The following is a 23,445-nucleotide window of genomic DNA, read 5'->3' as shown; positions in this document are numbered from 1 at the left end:
CAAAATACCTCCAAGTTGGCTGAGTGCAGTGGCTCACGCCTGTAATCCCGGCACTTTGGGAGGCCGAGGCAGGTGGATCACTTGAGGTCGGGAGTTCCAGACCAGCCTGGCCAGCATGGTGAAACTCCATCTCTACTAAAAATACATAAATTAGCTGGGCATGGGGGTGTACGCCTGTAATCCCAGCTACTCAGGAGGCTGAGGCAGGAGAATTGCTTGAACCTGGGAGGCAGAGATTGCCACTGTATTCCAGCCTGGGTGACAGCGTGAGACGCCATAAAACAAAACAAAACAAAACACCCTCAAAGTCTTTTGACAGCTTTTTTTCCCAAGTAATTTCAATGTTATAGAAATTTTGCTTACGGGGAAAGGCCTAGGGCCAACTCAAAACAGGCCCCTTGAATGGAGCTGGAGAGGCTCCAACATGGCTGACTTGATACATCTGGTACTTGGCTCTTCCATGTAAAGTAACCAAAATAACCAGTCAATAATCACACGTTGAATAGATCATCTAAGAGAGAACACCGAAAGTCAGCAGAGAAGTGACCAGGAAGCACCAAAAGCAAAGGAGAAGGAAATGAGACCGCCTGTTCAACCAAGATCGGATATGAGTCTCGAACGGCTCTCCAATGTGGGAAAAGGGAAAGGGGGAGACTCCCAGCAGCCCACATTTCACCACAGATACCTACAATTCTAGCCACAGGAGATCCCCTCAACCATCGTAGCCCCTGAGACTAACATAGGGAGCTGCCTGGAGAGCACGTGAAGGCGCTACCCAAGAAAGAACCTCACACTGGGTCCCACGAACCCTAAGTCCTAACTAACTGCAGCACGGCACCATTTTGACAGCACAGATCCCAACGCACTGCATCTTACTCTGCTTCTGAGACCGAGGCAAGAGCACTAGGGAGTAATCCCACCTCCCGTTACCCCGACCAGAGGGACAACTACACATTTTTACTTGCCCTGACGACAAATTTCACTGCCTGCAACTGCTGCCATGATGAACTACTGTGGGGCAGAGGCATGAGCAAAGCCCATGCCTCCCCAGTTTCTTGCCTATGGTTGTTCCCAGGAAAAGCAACCCAGTCCTCCCCAGTCCATGACCACAAAACAGCCACTACCACTCCTATCTGAGCATTCCATCTGTGGCCTGGGGATCCCCCTGCCCCTGCCTACCGTAGCCAGTGCCTCATACACCACCAAGGAGCCCGTGGGAAGGTCTACTCAGCCTGGCTTCACCCACCCACAGAACCTGAGCACACCGTACAGGGGCCCGAGGGTCACTTAGCCCAGTCCATCACTGGTAGCTCCTCAGCACCCCTACTGGGATCTGAGGTCAGCCCCACTCAACCTTCCCCTGGCACCACAGCTGACATCCACACTCATGTGCCTCCTGTGGATCTGGGAACTGACCTGCCCAACCTGTCACAGCCATTGGCAATATCAGCATGGACTACATGGGTCCCAGAGGGCTGTCCCACCACTGCTACTGCCATCACCCACACCACATCCACTGCCAAAGGGCTCAAGAATTCAACTTCATACCTGAACTACTGATGCCATTCCCAGAAGCCAAGCAAGCCACTTGGAAGCACAAGAACTGTCTTGCCTAAACCCGCTAACATTGGTGCCAGTGTATGCTGCCCTGGGGCCCAAGGACACACATGCTCATCCCACTGATTCTACCAATGGAAGCCGAAGACTGGCCCAACTGGCATCTCAGTTCTTAGCAAGACTTCAGCACAGCCTCCACTAACAACCATATCCTAAGCCACCAAAGAAATAACAGACACCACTGACACTGTTTACAGATGAAGAAATCATACAGAGACTGCACTATTGTACACACCCAGAATCAAAACCAGAGAACCCTACCCAAACTACACCTTAGATACATCTTCTGGAAAAAGTCCTCCCCATGAGAGCAAATTCAAAAAATTTAAAAAAGTAACTGTTATACTAGGTATGCAGATATCAACATAAGGACACAATAATTCTCCAGCAACAGATCCCAATAAAAAAGAAATGTCAACAATCCCAGACAAAGTATTCAAAATTTTGATACTAAAACAGCTCAGTGAGATACCAGACAGTATTTAAAAATTATACAAAGAAATCAGGAAAACAATTTAGGTTATGAATAAGAACTGTACCAAAGATAACAGATATCAGGGAAAAAAATCCCACCTAGTTCTCTATCCCTTTTTTCTATCTTTGATTCCACTCACAAGTATGCTTGCTTTTAATCATTCTCTAGGATGTTTAGTTTTTGTTTTATTTAATTTGCATTTTATTCCTCTAAGGAGCTTTCATGGCCATATTGGCAGCATAACTCTCCATTGTATGGGACTTTGAAGGGGAATAAGCCAATTGTTGAAAACTAAATTGTCTAAGACCCAGTTTCCCAAGAGCTATTTCAGTGAGTCTCATCCTACAACTAATCTGTGTGTTAACATGACTTGTCTTTGACACTTACTCTAAAGTAACAGCGATAGTTGAAATTAAAACTTTGGAGATATTTCTAGTAAATCATAAAATTGATTTTATTGGTTGTTCATGAATTAACATAGGGCTCAGGAAATTTACCATTTCTTTATTCACAGTAAGAAAGAACATTGATCATAATAGTACAAATAATGACTTTAGTTAGATGTTTTTAATTATTTCAATGGGCTCCATACATAAAGTTGTCTCTGCCAAGAATCTATATAAACACTAATCCCTAAAAGTATGTTAACCAAATTTATCTCCACTGTTTAGTCTTCCCTGTTTGATCATAATTTGCTTAAATCTTTCCATTTCAATATCTGTAGACCTCAGTTTATAATTAATCATTTTTAGTTTTCATTATATTGTTCTAAGTGATATTACTTTTCAGATTCATTAGATGTTAGATTTCTCAAGGATAGGAGCTGTGTCTTCTCTTTCTTTTATATTATCATCACTCTTTTTTTCTTATGACTAATGAAGGGCTCTGCCAAAAATTTATTATTATTACTTAAATCAATGTAGTGATCTCATAAGCACATCAAAGAAGGAATAAACTGATACACAGGGGAAGAGAAATATAAAGAGAATAAGTCCTTGGAGAGAAAATCCCAAAGTGTTAATGCTCAAGATGCTACTGGGAAGGTTTACTGAGAAGATTTAGCCTGTTCATTCTCTGTCCATAATAAGACATGAGATTTGCTTAGATTCCATGTAAGTTGTTTTCAATAAGGGTGTTTATAATAGGTTTTGAGCAGTCAGAACTTTCTCTGATAACTTTATTCAAGGACACAATAAATACATCTGATCTATGATATTTGGATAACTCTTTTGACCCAAAAATTATATTTATACTAAGATACGTGCAAAGGAATGTGCAGGGCAAATTGGCTTAGACTAAATAGAAAAATGATATTATGATAGTAGAGAAAAATTCTTGATGAAAAGAGGTTGAGATAACTGGAATGAGTGGGTTAGAGTGACGGAGGAACCTCTTTGAATATAGGCTATGAAGATTACAGGATGCAACAGGTGGGCTCATTACATAAAACATTTATGAGGGAAGCTTCAAATTTCCTGATCTATTTACTTATGCTTTTTTTGGACTTTTTTTGGTTTCAGGGCAGCAGACTCTATGATCAAGTATAGGTGTATGTTATAGTTAAGTGTCTGAGTGTGTACGACTGTTTAATGGAGATAGTGGTAGTGTGTGTATATTTGTGTTACAAAGAGACGAAATAAAGGGAAAAGGAAGTGAGGGAGAAGTAAAAAAAAATAGGTGAGTAACCTTTTAGCATCTGTCACAATCAGTTTTCATAAAAGTAGCAGATTCCAATTCGTGTTAGATAATATATTAGATTGTATTTAATGTTAGATAATTATATAACTTTGCAGTAGTATTATTTTTAGTAGAAGAGGGATGGTGTTAATTATTTAGGAAAAAATAATTTCGAAACTGTTGTATAAAGTATTTACTTATGTAGTTTCACAAGCGTACATCCCAAACCCTTAATTATATGCATCCGTTACAATGTCCTTCAGCTATGTTTATGATTCCTGAAATTAATTCTCTTCTCTCCACTATCAATAATTTCACTTTGAACATTTATTCTGTATCTATACCCATGGAATACAGCTCCTAGGTTTTTGTGTCAATTCACCAATCTTATAATTAAATATTCAATACTACTTACTGATGCTAATTAATCAATAAGAATTATTAATGCCATTGAGAGCAGGTCATGCCAAAAATGAATTGTGGAAAAACCTGTACCTATTGGCTAAAAACCATTACTTTTTCTACAAATATACATGTTTATGTTCTGTGTTGCCATGTCCTTTGATAAGAATGGAGGAATCTGTTCTGAGCTTAGTATCACATTCAGAGAAATATTGTGGATAGATTCTATATTAGAGTGCTTACAAAAAGACAGATCTGACCTCATGAGGGTAGCTTTCATAGTTGACAAGCATTGAACAGTTAATAACAATCCATTAGTTAATCCAGTAACTAGAAAGAGAGTACCTAAAATGTATTGGGCACTGTTTTAGCTGCTGAGAGTGCAGTATTGAATAAAATATGTAATATTTGTTCCTTTCTAGAGCTTATGTTTAAATTTAAGATATGTAATAAGATCTATTCCACCAGATTAAAAGAGGTGCCATTGATAACAACAAAGCAGGAAAGGATAGAAGTGTGCTCACATATGTATGTGTTGGGGGACGAATTTAATGTAGGGCAATCAGATAAAGCCACACTTTGGGGAAAGACATGAAAGGCATATGGAAATTAACCATGTCCATTTACCACATGTAACAGTGTTTTAATCAAGTGGAGACCTACTGCACAAAGCTTGAAATGAGAGTGTGATTAGTGAGTGCTAGGAACAGCATAGAGATCAATGGGGCTGAGTAATCAAGGGATAGAGTAGAAGTAAATGCAGAAAGTAAAAAGGGGTTAGATCATGCAGGATCTTGTAGGTCACTATATTGACTTAATTTTAATCTGATTACTATGGGAACCACTAGGGAGCTTACAGCATTAGAATTACAGTTAAGAGAATAATCTTGGATGTTGTTCCAAGAGTAGTGTTAGCTGGACAGGAGTAGAAATAAGATTATTCCAATATTCCAAATGGGTGATGCACTAATATTGCTGTGGCTTACACTAACAGAGTAGCATGCGGGATAGTAAAAAAAAAAAAAAGGCTAGATTCTGCATTTATTTTGAAGCTACAGCCAATAGAATTTGTCAATGGAATGGAATGTGAGAGAATGAGTAGAGTCAGGCTTGAATCATGGTTTTGGGCTTGAACACCTGAGAGGATGGAGTTATTATTTACCAGTTGGAGAAGAATGCATAAGATTTGTGCAAAACATCCAGGGTTAAGTTTTCTATGCTTAGTGTACCTCTCAGTGAAATATTGATTAGACAGTTGGAAATTCATGAATTCAAGGAAGAGGTTCTAACCATTGATATAAATTTGAGAGTTATCAGAGAATAGATTATATAGAAAGCCATTAACCTGGTGAGATTACCAAAGAAAGTAGTTAGAGAAGAGGAAAAAAAAGAGATGTAAGACTGAGTCCTAGGTACTTCAGCATTAAGACATGGGGTGGGGGGATGAGGGAAAATGAGCCAAAAAATACAGAAAGATAAGACAGAGAGAAGCTAGTGAGACAGGAAGAAAAACACAAGCATGTGATGTCCATTTCAAGGTGAAGACAGTGATTAACCCTGCCACATGGTGTTCAAAGATCAAGTAAAATGAGACTTCATTTTTTGATTTGTTAATGTAATTGTTATTGGTGTTGTTTATAAAAGAAATTTTGGTAGAAGAGTGAGGGTAAAATTTTAATTGGTATAGGTGTAGGAGGGAATGGAAAGAGGATTGCAAACAGCTGGTATAGGCAAATGTTTACAGAATTTAATTGTAAAGGAGAACACAGAAATGGAATGGAGGTAGAAAGGCAGTACAGGAGAGGAAAATTTTCATGATTTAAGACAGAGATGAGAAAATAACTGGAGCAGTGTTCTTAGAAGATGAGAGAGAATGGGCTCTTGGACACAGGTGGAAGAGGTGGTCTTCATCAGGAGTATCAATTATGAAACCATTAGAAACAGAGTGAATGCACAGTATATGAACACAGTTACAAAACTGTGGGTAGATACTAGGATGAAACTTGGAGATACTCTCTTCTGACTGCCTTTACTTTTCCAAAATAAAAGAAACAATGTCACTCTCTGAGAGAGAGGATGAGAGAGAAGAGTTAGAGGTATGGGCTGTAAAGAGAAAGGGAAATATGTAATTGATTGGCATCTCTAAGATTTCAGGGGTTTTTTTAATTGCTCATGATCCTTGTGGTCATGCGTTGGTGTCTGTGCATCTGAAGAAATAGGCATATATTCCAGTCTTTACAGACTGTTTCGGCAGGGAACGCCCTTCATGCATCAGCCTATCCAGAGATTCTGGGCAGGTCATATGGCGTGGTCTGGAAGTAGGTTTGTTCCTGGAGTCCTGGGCAGGATGGCTTAGTGCTTGGGTCATCAGGTGGGTGGGCCTGGTGGCTGAGTCAATGGCATTCCCAAGATTTCAATGCAGTTGAGTATTAATGAATTTAGATCTAGGCAAGTGAGCACAGGTGCATTTTCCTCCAATCGTGTTCAGCTGCAAATGTTTAGATGCGGAGTAAGTAGAGAGTGGTTTGACTTTTTCCAGGTAAAGACATGAAGCACAAATTGGTCAAGGGATGTAAGGATATATGCTACTATAAAGTGACTATACATATGCATATGGAACTTAAGATGAGTAAGGAGGAGTGTGAGTACATGAGAGTAGTAAAGAACATGAAATAGAATAACTGTAATTTAGGGGATAAAGATTATAGGATTTGTGGTATTGGAGAGAGTAAATTATGAATTTACCTGGTGGTAGTTGGAGTCTAGGATGCTTATTACTGAGATCATGAAGGGTTGAAATTATTAATGACTAGTGAGTAATGAGTAATAAATCTAGAGTTTAATGATAGGAGAAAGTAGCTGAAGAAGGATAATAATGATTATCAGACAAATGGAAGTACAGAAACCTATAGAAGGGTATCATAATAGGGTCTAACTTAATTTGAGATAGGCTGAAACCCAAAGGATAAATAGATATTTTCTTACATTAAAGGACGGGAGGCCAGGCACAGTGGCTTACGCCTGTAATCCCGGCACTTTGGGAGGCCGAGGAGGGCAGATCACAAGGTCAGGAGATCGAGACCATCCTGGCTAACATGGTGAAACCCCGTCTCTACTAAAAACACAAAAAATTAGCCGGGCGTGGTGGTGGGCGCCTGTAGTCCCAGCTACTCAGGAGGCTGAGGCAGGAGAATGGCGTGAACCGGGAAGGCGGAGCTAGCAGTGAGCCGAGATCGCACCACTGCACTCCAGCCTGGGCGATAGAGCAAGACTCTGTCTCAAAAAAAAAAAAAAAAAAAAAAAAAGGACAGGGGAAGTAAAGAGTGATCCAGGGAGGACAAGCATGAATGAAGTCCCTGTCAAGGGACACCTTGATATATTTGAGGAATTGGAAGATATCCAGTAGGATCACATCCAAGTAATATAAAAGGTGAGACTGAAGAGATAAGCCACAGACATTCATGGAGGGTTTGTAAGCTTGTCCAGTTGGAAGGTACTGAAATGTTTCATATAGAAATTTATACTGTAACGCAGGCCTTTAAACAATCATTCTGGTTACACTATGAAGATGGCTTGAGAGTAGGGGAAGAAAAGAACTGTAGGGCTGCTTTGAAGTAGTTAAGTTTAAAGGCAATCATGACTTGGGCCAGGATTGCGGCAGTGTGGATAAAGAGACGTGAATTTGAGGGATGTTTCAGAGACTTGATAACTGACTTAAAGAGAGTGGATTGAAGCGAAGGAGAAATCAATGTGGTTCTCACATTTCTGGTTTGAACAACTAGATGGTTTTTATTCTGTTCACTACGTTGAAACACTGTGAGAGCATGCTTGGAAAGAGGATGCGTTCTGTTTGACGTGTTGATTTTTGTAATTCAGTAAAGAATTCAACCATCCCTCCATTGAAGGACATTTGGGCTACTTCCAGTTTTGGGTTGTTATGAATAAAGATTCTATGAATATATGAATACAAGCTTTTGTGTGAATTCAAGTGGAGAGTCAAATATGAAATTAGGTAAGTCTAGAACTCAGAGTGGGGGTTAGACAAGAGATCTCCCTCTTAGAAGCTATATAGCCAGAATAAATTTTATACTTGGAACACATGTAGTTTTGATATCAAAGTCACTAGTTCAAAGTCACTTAAAGATATTACTATTTGTCTTTCTTTCAATATTATGTTCATTTTTTCTTGGAATTTATTTCATATTTACTAATTATTATATTAGAATAACAGTCATTTGTAAGAGTACATGGATAGCCAGAATAAGCGACCAATTTTATTCTATAGATTATTTTTCTACACCATTGTTCTGTTTTTCTACATGGTATAGGAATTGTAAGAATATGAAGAATAAGATACTTTCAGTTTTTTTCACCTCTAATAATCTGATATTCCAATGAGTAGACAGACATGCAAAATTCTACCTATAAGAATAAATGGTGGCCAGGCATGGTGGCTTACACCTGTGATCCTAACACTTTGGGAGGCCGAGGTGGGCAGATCACTTGAGATCAGGCACTAGAAACCAGGCTGGCCAACGTGGTAAAACCTTGTCTCTACTAAAATACAAAAATTAGCACAGTGTGGTGATGCGTACCTGTAATCCCAGCTATCTGGGAGGTTGAAGCCTGAGAATTGCTTGAACCCAGGAGACGGAGGTTGCAGTGAGCCAAGATTGCACGACTGTACTCCAGCCTAGGTGACAGAGCAAGACAGTCTTGAAAAAAAAAAAAAGAATAAATGGAATAGTGCCTTTGATTTGATAAAACAGAGAAGTGCGTATGACAAGTATAATCTGTAAAACAGATGCCGAAGTAACGACTTTCTAGTCCAAAGTAAGTCACAGTCTCCACTTTGCCATCTATAAAACAGACTGTACTTGTCATATACACTGCCATTTATACATAATATTACTGGGCCTAAATATTTTAGATGCTCAGTTCACTGCTCTTTTTCACAACTATATATTTGTGCATAGTATTGCCATGCTTATTTTTAAAGAAAATAATTTTGTTTTTTGAGTACATAATATATGAACATGGTACAAAATTCAAAATCCACGAAAAAGAGTATTTCTTCTGCCTTTGTTTCCTTGACAGCCAGTTTCTCTTCCTAGAGACTACAACAGTTATCAGTTTCTTTTATGTCCATTCAGAAGTACATGTGCGTATAGAAAAAAATGTTAAACAGAAATTTTAGCATACTACTCACATTGTACTGCATCTTGATTATATCATTTAACAAGTCACCTTGGCATTCATAACATATATAATTTATATGTATATAGGTACATATGTAAAAATTTGCATATATATGATTTGTGCACCTTTCTGTATCTGTCCACCTGGCTATTTTCTTTGTGTGTGTATATATATGTACATATATATATTTTAAAGCTGCATATTATTCTCTCTCATAGGTGTAATAATTCACCTCGTCCCCTACTTTGGCTCTTAGGGTTCTGTCTAATTTTTGCTTTTAAAATATTCAAATAAATATTATGGTATATAATAATAATTTCCACACATTGAATAATATCTACAGGTAAATTATAATACAAAATATGTGATTCACAATTTACAACTTTGAGAGCTATTGAAAAAATTACCCAGCATATAACTAGTACAAATTATCATCAGAAATTCCTATTTAGCCATTCTCAAACACATATAATTTATTAAGTATTTTGATCTTTGTACAAATATGATTTGCCATTTAATTAAAATCTTATGTATGATTACAATATGCAGTTGTAAGAAAAAATACACAAAGATGCTGTTTTCCCTTTACATGGTTCCTCCCCATGGTAACAAATTGCAGCACAGTTTCACAATCAGGATATTGATGCTGATACAACCCATGAATCTGAATGATATCCCCAGTTTTATTTGTATTCATTTGTTTTGTGTATCTGAGTTTAATTCTACACAGTTTTATCTCATGTTCCTGTATCTGCCATCATAGTCAAAATACAGAATAGTTCCTCCACCACAAGGATCTTTCTTGGTATCCTTTCATAACCACACGCACCTCTCTTCTGCTCCTTCTCCAACTTCATTCTCCAACTGTAACTACCAATCTTTTCCCCATTTCTAAAATATTATTTCAAAAATGTTATATAAATGGAATCATACAGTATATAATTTTTTGGAATTCACTTTTTAAAAAATTAAGCATAATTTCCTGGAGAGATTACCAAATTGTTGTTTTCTTTTTATTGCTAAGTAGCATTCCATTGTATGGATATACCACAGTTTGTGTAAGCATTTCTCCATTGCAGGACATTTGGGGTATTTCCAGTTTTTGGCTATTATAAATAAAGAGTCTATGAACATTCACATACAAGTTTTTGTGTGCACATGTTTTTATTGTACTGACATAAATTCCAAAGAGTGCAATTATTGGGTCATATAGTAAGTGTATGTTTAATTTTGTAAGAAGCAACTATAGTCTCTCCAGAGCAGTTGTACCATTTTATATCCTGACCAGTTTTATATTCGTGATCCAGTCTTTCTGTAACCTCCCTAGCATTTGGTGTTGTCACTATTTTTATTTTATCTATTTTGATAGATGTGTTGTAGCATTTTACTGGTTTTAATTTGCATTGTGCTGATGAAAATGATTTTGAACACATTTTCCTGTGTTAATTTGCCATTTATATATCATTTTCTGTTTATGTTTATATGTCTTTTCCTAGTTTTTGCCCATGTTTTTGGACTTTTAAGAATACTATTAAGTTTTGAGAGTTCTGTCAGATATGTGATTTGAAACAGTATTTCTTTTTTTCAGTCTTCAGCTTGTCTTTCCATTTTCTTAATAGAGTCTTTTGGCAGAGCTTTTTTTTTTTCTGGTTAGGTCAAACTAAAATTTTTCCTTTAATGTGTCATGCTTTTGGTGGAAAATCTAAGGACTCCTGGCCTAGCTCTAGACCCTGAATACTGTTTTCTATTTTTTCTAGAAGATAAGTAGCTTTACATTTTACATAGAAGTCCATGATCTATTTTGTGTTAATTTTTGTATATGAGGTGAAATTTGAATTTAGTTTGTTTTTTCTTTTCTATTATGGATGTCCAATTATTTCAGAACTAGTTGTTGAAAAGACAGTCTTGCTTCCATTGAGTTACTTTGCACATTCACAAAAAATCAGTTGGACATATTTGTGTGGGCTGATTTATGGGTTCTCTATTCTGTTCCATTGATCTGTTTCACTATCACTTGTGTTAATACCATACAAAAACCTGATAACTATAGTTAAATAATAAGCTTTAACGTTGAGTAAATTGATTTTTCCACTTTTATTCTTCTTTTTCCAAATTGTGTTAGCTATTCAATTTCCTTTGCCTTTACATACACATTTTAGAATAATCCTATCTATGTCTACTAAGAAATATTTCTGGGATTTTGATAAGAATTGTGTTAAACCTGCATATCAATTTGGAGAGGATTGACATCTTTACTATGTTAAATCTTACAATCCATGAATATAATATGTCTCTAACTTTATGTAAATCTTTTGTTATTTCTTTCATCTGTGCTTGAAGTTTTTAGCATACAACTCCTAAACATGTTTTTTTTAGATTTACAACCAGATATTTCCATATTTTGAGAGATTATAAATTAAATTGTGTTTTAATTTTGGTTTTCACATATTCATAGTTTATTAAAAATATTTAATTTTTTGTGTTAATCTTGTATCCTGTCACCTTGCTGAACTCATGTATTAGCTATAGGAATTTTTATGTGGAATCCAGGGAGTTTTCTATGTAGGTAATGACATCTGAAAATAAGTACATTTTTATTTATTACTTTTCAATATATGTGCCATTTATTTCTTTTTCTTGCCTACTACAAGTGGTGAGAGCAGACATCTATGCTTTATTCCTAATCTTAGAAGGAAAGCATTTACCTGGAAGATTTTTATGGATGATCTTTATTGAGTTGACACAATTTCTCTCTATTCCTAGCTTGCTGAGAGTTTTTATCATAAACGGGTGTTGGATTTTATCAAATTTGTTTTTTGCCTCAATTAATACGATCATATAATTTTTCTTCTCTATTCTGTTTATATGATAGATTACATTTATTGATTTTCAAATGTCTATGTAGTCTTGTACATCTGAAATAAATCCACTTGGCCTATGTAAATTCTTTCTACATGTTGCATTCTATTTTCTAATAATTGATTGAGGATATTTTGTCTATATTCATGAGAGATATTGGAATGTATTTTTTTTGTTTCGTACTGTCCTTGGAGTTGAACTGCATATTACTCTATATATTTATGTTTGTGTGTTTATATATACACATGCTATATAGTATAATAGTATATGTAATGTTAATCAAATTGTGATGTTTCTTGGCTTGGATCTCTTTGGATTAATCCTGCAAGGGGTTTATTCAGCTTCTTCAACCTGTATATGCTTACGTTTTCAACAGATTTGGGAAGTTTTAAACTATTATTTATTTAAATACCCTTTGGCATTATTTTCTTTCTCCTCTTCTTCTGGAGCTCTGATGATATGAAAGTTGAATCCCTTGTTATTGTCCCATAGGTCCCTGAGGTTCTTTGCATTGTTTCTCAGTCTGTTTTCTCCCATTGTTCAGATAGGCTACGTTTTGTTGATCTGTCCTCATGTTCATTGATTTCATCCTTGGTCATCTCCACTTAACTAATGAGCCCATTCAGTCAGATTTTATTTCTGTTACTGAACTTTCCAGTTCTATAATTTATAACAGGTAGAGTTTTAAAATATTGTATCCTGGACATTTTGGCTATTACAGAACTATAAACTGGAATTTAGGTCCTGTTTAAATCTTTAATTTTAGCAGACAGTCACTCTGTTTAGACCTAGCACCCAGGTCCTGACCTAATTTTGTAGGCTGTGCATCCAATGGCAATTTTTAAAGAGACTTTTAGCTGTTATTTTTGTGTTCTAGTTTTATTTGGTACTACTAGGGTTTCCATTGTTCTCTGCTGGTACTGCCTGAGAAGGCAGAAGAAGGGGTTTCCTTAGGCTAAGCCTTCTGGTGTCCTCGTGCGGTGGAGAGAATATCAAGACGATGAGGGCAAAGAGGCTTCCCTGTCGGGGTGCTTGTGGCGGGATTGCCTGCTTGTGCCGGACAGAGACTGCTACTTGCTGGATGATTGTGAAATTGGAATATGTCTGGCTGGTGCCCTCTTTCCCCCTTTCTCACTCTGGTGTCTGTGGGTGGCAGAAGGAAGTCTCAGGCCTGCAGGGCCAGAGGGCCAGGATGCTTGTTATGGTGGGGTCCTTCTGCAGATGCCACCTGACTGCCCTGTTGTCTCTCTTTAGGGGAAGAGAATGCCAGACAGCAGGGAGAGAGGAGCTGAGTAGAGTACTTCTCTGGGTTAGTAGAATTCCTGATGGGCCCCCCTTTACTCAAGTGCTGTGTTGTTGGAGGAACTACCTTTTGATAGGAGGCAGGAAAAAACCTACCTAGGCTGCCTTTTGTTGTGGGATGGCTTGTTGGAAGAGGCAAACATTTTTTGTCAAATAAACTAATTGCCTTCTTTAGTTAGGTGAAGGGACAGCCCTGCTGCTGTGTGGTTCCTACAGTTCTGGAATCCCAAAGCAGTTCACCTTCCTCTTCCCACATTTGAGAACTCTTTTTTGGTTACCTCTTGTATTGTTTCTATGGTTTGTAGTTGTACTTAATGGGAAGGGAGAAGGGAGAAACCTGTATATACCATCTTATCCGGAAGTCAAAATCACTGTTTTTAAGTTATTTTATTTCGAAAAATCTCAAACTTGCTGGGTGCTTAGACCTGAGCTGGGCAGCGGCAGAACATGCCTTGAGCAGATGGGCATGTGCTTGTGACTAAGTGGGGTGGGAGTCGAGGTGCAGCGCGTTGGTGCTCTTTACAGTGCTCACGGCAGCCTGCTGTAGCACTTGCCTGCATGTCATATTTCAATTTGCATTTTTCTTATCTTTAATGAGGTTGAGCATCTTTTCCTATCTTTAAGATCTATTCATATTTCCTTTTCTATAAATTGTCTGTATGTTTCTCTCTTTAAAAAAAATTGTTCTGTGTCTTTTAGGTTTATTAAATAATTTATATATTAAGAATGTTAGCACATGGTCTACAATTTGCTTTGTGATTTTATTCCTGGATGCGTTTTGATCTTTTATTTGTAGGATTTTTGTCATGCAGACATTTTTGATGCCTATGTAGTCAAATTTGGTAATCTTTTCTTTTATTGCTTCAGGTTTTTCTATGATATTTAGAAAATTATTTCCAAATCCAAGATTATTGTTTCCTCCCTTATTCTCTTTTTTCTGTAAAAGTTTATATGACATATAAAGTACAACACACATACAGAAAAGTGGATAAATCCTGAGTCTCAATAAATTTTCACAAAATGACATATCTGTATAACCAACACACCCACATGAAGAAACAGCTTCATCCATATTACTTAATATAGCTGTAGTTCATTTTGACTCCTTCACAATGTTTCATTTTGTTGATGGACATTTATATAGTTGTCAGTTTTTGATAAAAAATACTGCTGCTATGAACATTTTTATATATTTTGGTATGTGCACCTTCTATTGGCTATATACCTAGGAATGGAATTTCTGGCGTATTCATATATGCGTATGTTTAGCTTGAGGATACTGCCAGATTGCTTTCCAAAATCACTATGCTGATTAAACTCCCTGGAGGAGTATATGAGTGCTCAGGGTGCTCTACATCCTTGTTGACACTTGGCGCTTTCCATCATTTTTTATTTTAACTGTTCTAGTTATTGTGCAGTGGCACTGCATTGTGGTTTTGTTGCTGGGGGCTCAGAAAGGTCTCCAGATGCCGGTGAGAACCCAGCCCCAGGGGGTTTTCAGGTTCCCCATTCCTTTGCATTTCTATGTAACTTTTAAAATCAGCTTGACAATTTTATATTTTAAAAATCAGGGACTTGTACTGGGATTGCATTGACTTTTTAGATTACTTTTAGGAGAGTAGACATCTTCATTATAGTTTATCTTTCAGCCCATGAATATACCATATTCCTCTATTTATTTAGATATTCTTTATTTCCTCAGAATAATGTTTTGTAGTTTTTAGGATAGAGATCTTATATATTTTTATTTAGTTTTATTTCTATACATTTATTGTTTCTGATGCTATTGAAAATATCATTGGACATTTTATTTTCATTTGATTGTGGTTAGCATATAAAATATATTTAATTCTTGTTTAATGTCCTCATATCTCAGAAATCTTCTAACCATACAGGCATATCATCTATGAAAATGAGTTTTATTTTTTCCTTTCTAATTCTAAAGTATTTTATTTATTTTTTTCTTGCTTTATGACACTGGATAGAACCTCTAGGACAATGTTCAAAAAAGTGATGATAGGAGAAATCCTTGTCTCATTCCTGATCTGAAACTTTTCATGTTTCTTCATTAGGTATGATCTTTTCTTATGGTATTTTTTATTAATTTTATCAAATAAACTAATTTCCCTTGTATCCCTAGTTTGCTAAGGATTATTTTATTAAATCATGAGTGGGTGCTAAATATAATCAAATGCTTTTACTGCATCTGTGGTGTTTCTTGTTTTCTTTCTCTAATATGGCTATTGTATTAATTTATTTTTTAATGTTAAATTACCCTTACATCTGGAAATAAATTTTATTTGGTTGCGATGTAGATATTGCTTGTTTTTATTCATTTTTTCAAGATTTTTGCATCTATATTCACAAGACAGGTTAGTCTGCAGTTCCTTTCTGTTAAGTTTTTGTTTTTTTTTTTGAGATGGAGTCTCGCTCTGTCGCCCAGGCTGGAGTGCAGTGGCGCGACCTCAGCTCACTGCAAGCTCCGCCTCCCGGGTTCACGCCATTCTCCTGCCTCAGCCTCCCGGGTAGCTGGGACTACAGGCTCCTGCCACCACACCAGGCTAATTTTTTGTATTTTTAGTAGAGACGGTGTTTCACCATGTTAGCCAGGATGGTCTAGATTTCCTGACCTCGTGATCCGCCCTCCTCGGCCTCCCAAAGTGCTGGGATTACAGCCGTGAGCCACCGCGCCTGGCCTCTGTTGAGTTCTTTTTAAAGTGTTGGTATCAAAGTTGTGCTAACCTTATAAAAGAAATATAGAAGTGCTCCTTTTTCATTGTTTTGAAAGTATTTGTGTAAGTTATTATTTCTTCCTTAATTATTTGGTAGAATTCACCAGTAAAATCTGGACTTGGTGTTTCCTTTCTGGAAAAATTTTGAATAAGAACTACACTTTCCTATATAAATATCAAACTATTGAAATTGTCTTTCTTCTACTGTCAATTTTGGTAAGTTACTTTTGGTTTAAGTAATTTTAAAATTTTATCTAAATTGCCAAATTCTTGGGCATGAAGTCGTTCATAACGACCTTTTACAATGTTTGACGTTGATAGTATCTGTAGTGATACTAGCTTAAAATTTGTATTCTCTCTCTCTTTTAACAATTTTACTGAGTTGATAACTTTCATTAATCTTTTCAAATGACTAAATTTTGACTTTGTTGACTTTTCTTTATTGAACTTTTGTTTTCTATTTCAATTATTCTTGTTATTATTTTAGCTATTTCCCTTCTACTTTGTTTAGGTTTGAGTTGTTGGATTATTTGTTCATTCATTCATGCATTCATTCATTTAGCTGTTTGAAATGAAAGTTTAGGTTATTGGTTTTTCAATAATTCTTTTTTTCTAACATATGCATTTAAGGCTGACAATTTCCCTCTATTTATTTCTTTAGCTATATGCCAAAAGTTTTGATATATCTCATCTTCATCATTGTTCATTTCAATTTTTTTCTAATTTTATTCGAATTTTTTATTTATGAATTATTTGTGTGTATTACATAATATGAAGCAATTGGTGAGTTTCTAGATGCATTTTTCTTATTGTTTTTTAATTCCAGTGTGGTCAAGGGACATTCTTTGAATAGCTCAACCTTTTGAAACCTTTTGAAGCCTTTTGGTAATACTCAACTCATGCTTGATTTTGTAAATATGTACAAGATATACTTGAAAATAATGTGAATTATGTTTTGGTTGGGTTCAGTGTTCCTTATATGTTAATCAAATTTGTAAATTATGTTGTTCAGATGTTTATATCCTTACTGACTTTTTGGCTGATTCTTCTGTCAGGTATAGAGAGAAACTTGTTAAATCTTCTCATTGTGATTGTGGTTTTAACTATGTCTTTATTTCTGTCAATTTTTAGAGTTATTTTATGGAGAACTTACACTGGAGAACTTATGATATTGTGGACCAATTATTAGCAGAAGAATCTTAGTAGGCGTGGGTGAGAGGAGTATCCTAGTTAGCCTTTCCAATTCCTCAGTGCAAGGGCTCCCTTTTCTGTTGATAAGGTGGTGATTATCATTATTGTTATTATTATTATGAATTACTTACAAATGACAAGCTTCCTTTGTTCTTCATATATTTACTATACCTCTTCTCTCCATCACCTTCAGTGCTTAGACTGTGCCTTTTTCTATCCCCTGCCCCACAGAAATTCTCACTCCCTGGGAGGTACTCCCCTTTTGGACTGAAAAATTGGGGGTGTTTTCGAAGTTCTTCTACTAATGGGACCTCTAACTATTTCAAGTTTTTCCCAACTACATCCACTGCCTCATTGCTATGACACAGTCTTGTGACTAATGATGCCAATTTTGCTGTTTTTTTCTCCTCTACTCATGCAACATTTGGTTTGTGGGTGTTTATGTTTCTTACTTTCACTGAAAGTTTGGGTTGTCAGAAGAGATGTGTTACTCTCTTGTGGCTTTTATGTATCTTAGAAGAAGTGATGAAATCCCCACTGAGCTACATCTGAATTTTTGCCAGAACCTAGAATCATAAGTTGAAAAACTATTCCCTGTTTGTATGTTTAAAATTTTTGTAATACATAATTCTAATGCCATACATGAGGTTATGATTATGTCCATCAAATCTTACACTTCCTAGTTTTGAAAACAAATGCCGCCCTTTATCTATATCTGATTTGTTCATAATATAATGCTTTTATTAGTCTAGTGCCATTTTAACAGCTCAGAATTTATCAGGTATATTAGTCTTCCTCAATTTTGTTGTACATAAATTTAGTTTTACTGTTCCTAACTATTCTTCACACTGTTGCTCATCCCTAGGTTCCTCCAAATAGTAAACTTGCTTTATTTAATCCTCACAGTGTAAAATTAAAAATTCAGAAAAATTAATTCTGTTATTGTTAAATTTGCTTCCCAGAGCAATGGAGAATGTCACTACAATGAATGAGTTTCTTCTACTTGGCCTGACTGGTGTTCAGGAGCTGCAGCCTTTCTTCTTTGGGATTTTCTTAATCATTTACCTGATAAACTTGATTGGAAATGGATCTATATTGGTGATGGTTGTTTTGGAACCACAACTCCACTCCCCTATGTATTTTTTCCTGGGAAACCTTTCTTGTCTGGATATTTCTTATTCTTCAGTGACACTGCCCAAGCTGCTCGTAAACCTCGTGTGCAGTCGCAGGGCTATATCTTTTCTAGGCTGTATCACCCAGCTACACTTCTTCCACTTTTTGGGAAGCACAGAGGCCATTTTACTGGCTATCATGGCCTTTGACCGTTTTGTTGCCATCTGCAATCCTCTTCGCTACAGTGTCATCATGAACCCCCAGGTGTGTATTCTGTTGGCAGCTGCGGCCTGGCTCATCAGCTTCTTTTACGCTCTGATGCATTCTGTCATGACTGCACACCTGAGTTTTTGTGGCTCTCAGAAACTCAATCACTTCTTCTGCGATGTCAAGCCGCTCTTAGAATTGGCCTGTAGTGACACATTACTCAATCAATGGCTTCTTTCCATTGTCACAGGCAGCATATCCATGGGAGCTTTCTTTCTGACTCTTCTCTCCTACTTCTATGTAATTGGCTTCCTTCTGTTTAAGAACAGGTCCTGCAGAATACTCCACAAGGCTCTGTCCACTTGTGCCTCCCATTTTATGGTGGTATGTCTTTTCTATGGACCTGTGGTCTTCACATATATTCGTCCTGCTTCAGCCACCTCCATGATTCAGGACCGGATAATGGCCATCATGTATAGCGCCGTCACCCCTGTACTGAATCCACTAATCTACACCCTTAGGAACAAAGAAGTGATGATGGCTCTGAAGAAAATCTTTGGTAGGAAGTTGTTTAAAGACTGGCAGCAACACCACTAGGACTAATGAGGGATATCTGATTTCTATTAAGACTGATTTCCATCACTTCACTGTAAGAAATGATTAGTTTACCTGGTTTATATTTTTCTTTCAAAAATTTTGAGCACATATTGTATTAGGCAGTGTAGTAGGTTCAAGAAACACAGGAGCGAGCAAAACAAATTCCATAATGTCATCAAACGTAAAGTTTAATGTGATGGAGGCCCCAAATAACCAAACGCATAAGTACATATGTCAGGATAATTCGGTGGCAAGGAGAACTAAGGAGGTAGGAAGTATGGGGAGGGTTAGAGTAGGTATCTGCTGTGTAAAAAAGAATGTGGCATTTCTCCTAGGACAAAAACCTTTGGAATTTTCCAAGTAATAAAAGTATCTTACTGAAATTCCATATGAGATAATCTTTATTTTTGCCTATTTTTTTCCTTTTGTGTTTCCTTCAGCAGGAATGTACTGATGATAATTTTTCTCACAACAGTTTTTATCTAGAATATCATTTCTGTTAATCTTAATTCTTGAAGAGAATTTTTAATGGGTATTTAATTTTAGGGAAAGATTTTTCTAGCCATTGAAAATATCTTGTTTTTCCCCAGCTTATTGAAGTATAATTAACAAATAAAAATTGCATATATTTAGGCTTCACAACATGATGCTTTAGTATATGTATACATTGTGAAGAGACTACCACTATCAAGCTAAACCTACATTACTGTCCCTGCATTAGTTTACTGTTGAATACTAGAAGTTCTTCGTTCTATCTAACTGCATTTTCATACCCATTAAGCCAATGTGACAAGCTCTTTGTTTTAGTTGGAGTGTTTGCACAATTTAAATTTGATAAATTTTTGATAGAATTAAATTTAAATTTGTCCTCCAACTGTTTGCCTTTCATTTGTCCTATTTGTCTGTTATTGCTTCTTCTTTCATTTACTGTTTTTTATGGGAATATTTTTATGATTTCATTATATTTTCACTATTGACCTTTTATTTATACCTTTTTATTTTATATTTTTGTGGTTACTCTGGGGTTTACAATGTACATTTTAAATTCACAAAATATTTCTTCACATAATATTACACCATTTAAGATGTATTGCTAGAGTCATGCCATACTGTACTTCCATCTCCCTGCTCATGCTTTGTGATTTTAATGTCACACATTTTACTTTTACTTATGTTATTGGTATCCGAGACACTGCAATTCTGTTTTTTTTTGAAAAATTCTATTATTTTTAAGGTAATTAAAAATAATAAAAATGTCTTTTACACTTAAACACATATTTATAATTTCTGGCACCTTTGTTCCCTTCATGGAGACACTGATTTTCATCTCGTATCATTTTTTTGTTGTTGTTGTTGTCTAAAGACCTTCCTTAACTATTTCTTGTAGTAAAGTTCTGCTGGTAATAATTTACTTCAGCTTTTGTTGGCATGAAAAAGTACTTTGCCCTTATTTTTAAGGGGTGTTTTCTCTGTATATAAAATTTTAAATTGCCAGACTTTTGTTTATGTGCTTTAAAGCTGTTGCTCCATTACCTGTCTCACATAATTTCTGGTGGGATGCATGCTGCCATTCTTATCTTTATTCCTTTGTAATAACTCTGTTGATTTTTCTCTTGCTGATTTTAAGATTTTTCTTTATGACTTTTTTAGCAAATAGATTATGATGTTCATTGTAAAGTTTTCTAATATTTATTCTATTTAATTTTTATTGAGCTTCTTGGATCTATAGATTATATATTTTATCAAATTTGGAAAAACTCAGTCATTACTTCTTCAATTTTTTTAATCAAACACTTCTTTAGTACTCCACTTGCACATATGTTAGACTGCTTGAAATTATGACATAGGTCATTGATACTTTGTCCATTTTATTAAAAAAATTTCTCTGTGCTTCATTTTGGATTGTTTTTATATCTATGTCTCCAAGTTCCTTGATTTTTTCTTCTGCAGTAATTAATCTACTGTTTATTCCATGCACTGCATTTTTCACTTTATATTTTTTATTTTTTATTTAAACAAGTTCTATGTGGGTCTTTAAAAAAACTCTCTCTTTTTATGTCTGTATTTCCCCTAAATTATTATGCTTATTTTGAGGCATACTTTTTTTTTGTTAATGTAGATCCAGAACATTGTTTATTCTGAGATTAATTTAGCCCCCACTACTAAGGTAATATCCTTCTCAGGACTCCACCTAAGTCCTTGTCTATTACAAGTTGTTCCAATCAGGCTGATGGGTCATGGGACATACCCAACCCTGTCTTGTACAGTGTATTAAAATCATTGCTTTATATATTTTATTCCATTTTTTAGATGTTTAATCAGGAGAGAAAATCTCGTTACTTTATTATGGCAAGTAATGAGAAACAAAAATCATTATTTTTGAGGTTGTGGAATGTAGATCTTCCTATCTGTTGTGGGTACACACGACTACTTTCTAGTATCAATAACATTAGTGTGATATAATCTAAATCACAGGCACTAATGTAGTCACTCCTGATCGAGGTACAACATATGTAGCTGGCCATACTGTTCAGGGTTGATGCTTATATATATATTTTTTTCTTAAATTGAGACAGAGTCGCCCTATGTTTCCCAGGCTGGTCTTGAACTCCTGGGCTCAAGGGATCTTCCTGCCTCTGCCTCCCAAAGTGATAGGATTACAGGTGTGAGCCAGCACTCCAGGCCTTATCTTAAATTCATTTTTGTTAAATTTTTTTCTGCTTTTTTTGTAGAAACAAACAGAGCAAATATTTCAGTGTATGATGTCCCTGTTTTCCTACTCTGTTCTATGAGTATGTCGCTATAAAAGAGTTGATTCTACTATTATTTTGCTCTTAATAATATTTTCCAATTTTCACCTCATTTTTATTATTCTGAATAGATCATCTTTAAAAAAGAGGTGAAAGTTTTTTTCCTTTTTGTCTGTACCCTATCTATTTCTTTTTTGTTATGGCCATTTATAGTCATGTACACTCATTTAATCTCAATTTATTCACTGGAAAAAAACAGCTGATTTAATGTTAGAGAGCACACATTATTGGTAAATCCCTTATTATACATCATAAAAAGCAAAGACACCCCAAACTCCTAGATTTATAAGAAGAAAACAAGCTATGGGGAAATGATTCCCTATTTAATAAATGGTGCGGGGATAACTTCCTTGTCATAAAAAGAAGATTGAAGCTGGATACCTACCTTTTACCCTATACAAAAGTTAACTCAAAATTGATTAAAGATTTAAATGTAAGACCTCAAATTATAGAAATCATGGAAGACAACCTAGGAAATACTCTTCTCAACATTGGCCTTGGCAAAAGATTTTTGGCTAAGTCACCAAAAGCAATGGCAACAAAAACAAAAATAGACAAGTGAGACCTGATTAAACTAAAGAGCTTCTGCACAGCAAAAGAAACTATCAACAGAGCAAACACACTATCTACAGAAAGGGAGAAGATATTCACAAACAATGCATCTGACAAAGGCCTAATATCCAGAATCTATAGGGAACTTAAACAAGTCAACAAGCAGAAAGCCAATAATCCCATTAATAAATGGGCAAAGGACATGAAAAAACACTCTCAAAAGAAGACATACATGTGGCTAACAAACATACGAAAAAATTATCAGCATCACTAATTATCAGGGAAATGCAAATCAAAACTGCAATGAGATATTATCTCACACCAGTCAGAATGACTTTAAAAAGTCAAAAAACAACAGATGCTATCAAAGCTGCAGAGAAAAGGGAATGCTTATATGCTGTTGGTGGGAATGTGGATTAGTCCAGCAAGTGTGAAAAGCAGTCTGGAGATTTCTCAAATAATTTAAAACAGAACTACTATTCAATACAGCAATCTCATTAATGGGTATATATCAAAATAAAATAAATCATTCTACCAATAAGATACATACACTCACATGTTCATTGTTGCGCTGCTCACAATAGCAAAGATGTGGAATCAACCCAGGTGCCCATCAATGATAGACTGGATAAAGAAAATGTGTTACATACGCACCATGGAATACTATGCAGCCATAAAAACAGAATAAAATAATGTCCTTTGCAGCAACATG

The 23,445-nt window shown here is 35.9% G+C and overlaps 1 protein-coding gene across 1 annotated transcript; it reads left to right on the top strand.

Moving 5' to 3' along the window:
* The first annotated feature begins 18,416 nt into the window (after positions 1-18,416).
* LOC100971996 (olfactory receptor 12D3) lies at positions 18,417-20,241 on the top strand. The gene has a single exon (XM_003829718.5). The coding sequence runs from the start codon at positions 18,421-18,423 to the stop codon at positions 19,369-19,371; it is 951 nt and encodes a 316-aa protein (XP_003829766.1). The 5' UTR covers positions 18,417-18,420; the 3' UTR covers positions 19,372-20,241.
* Positions 20,242-23,445: the final 3,204 nt, after the last annotated feature.

Source organism: Pan paniscus, chromosome 5 (genome assembly GCF_029289425.2).
Source record: "Pan paniscus chromosome 5, NHGRI_mPanPan1-v2.0_pri, whole genome shotgun sequence".
Taxonomy (NCBI): domain Eukaryota; kingdom Metazoa; phylum Chordata; class Mammalia; order Primates; family Hominidae; genus Pan; species Pan paniscus.
This window is presented reverse-complemented; position numbering and strand designations above follow the sequence as displayed.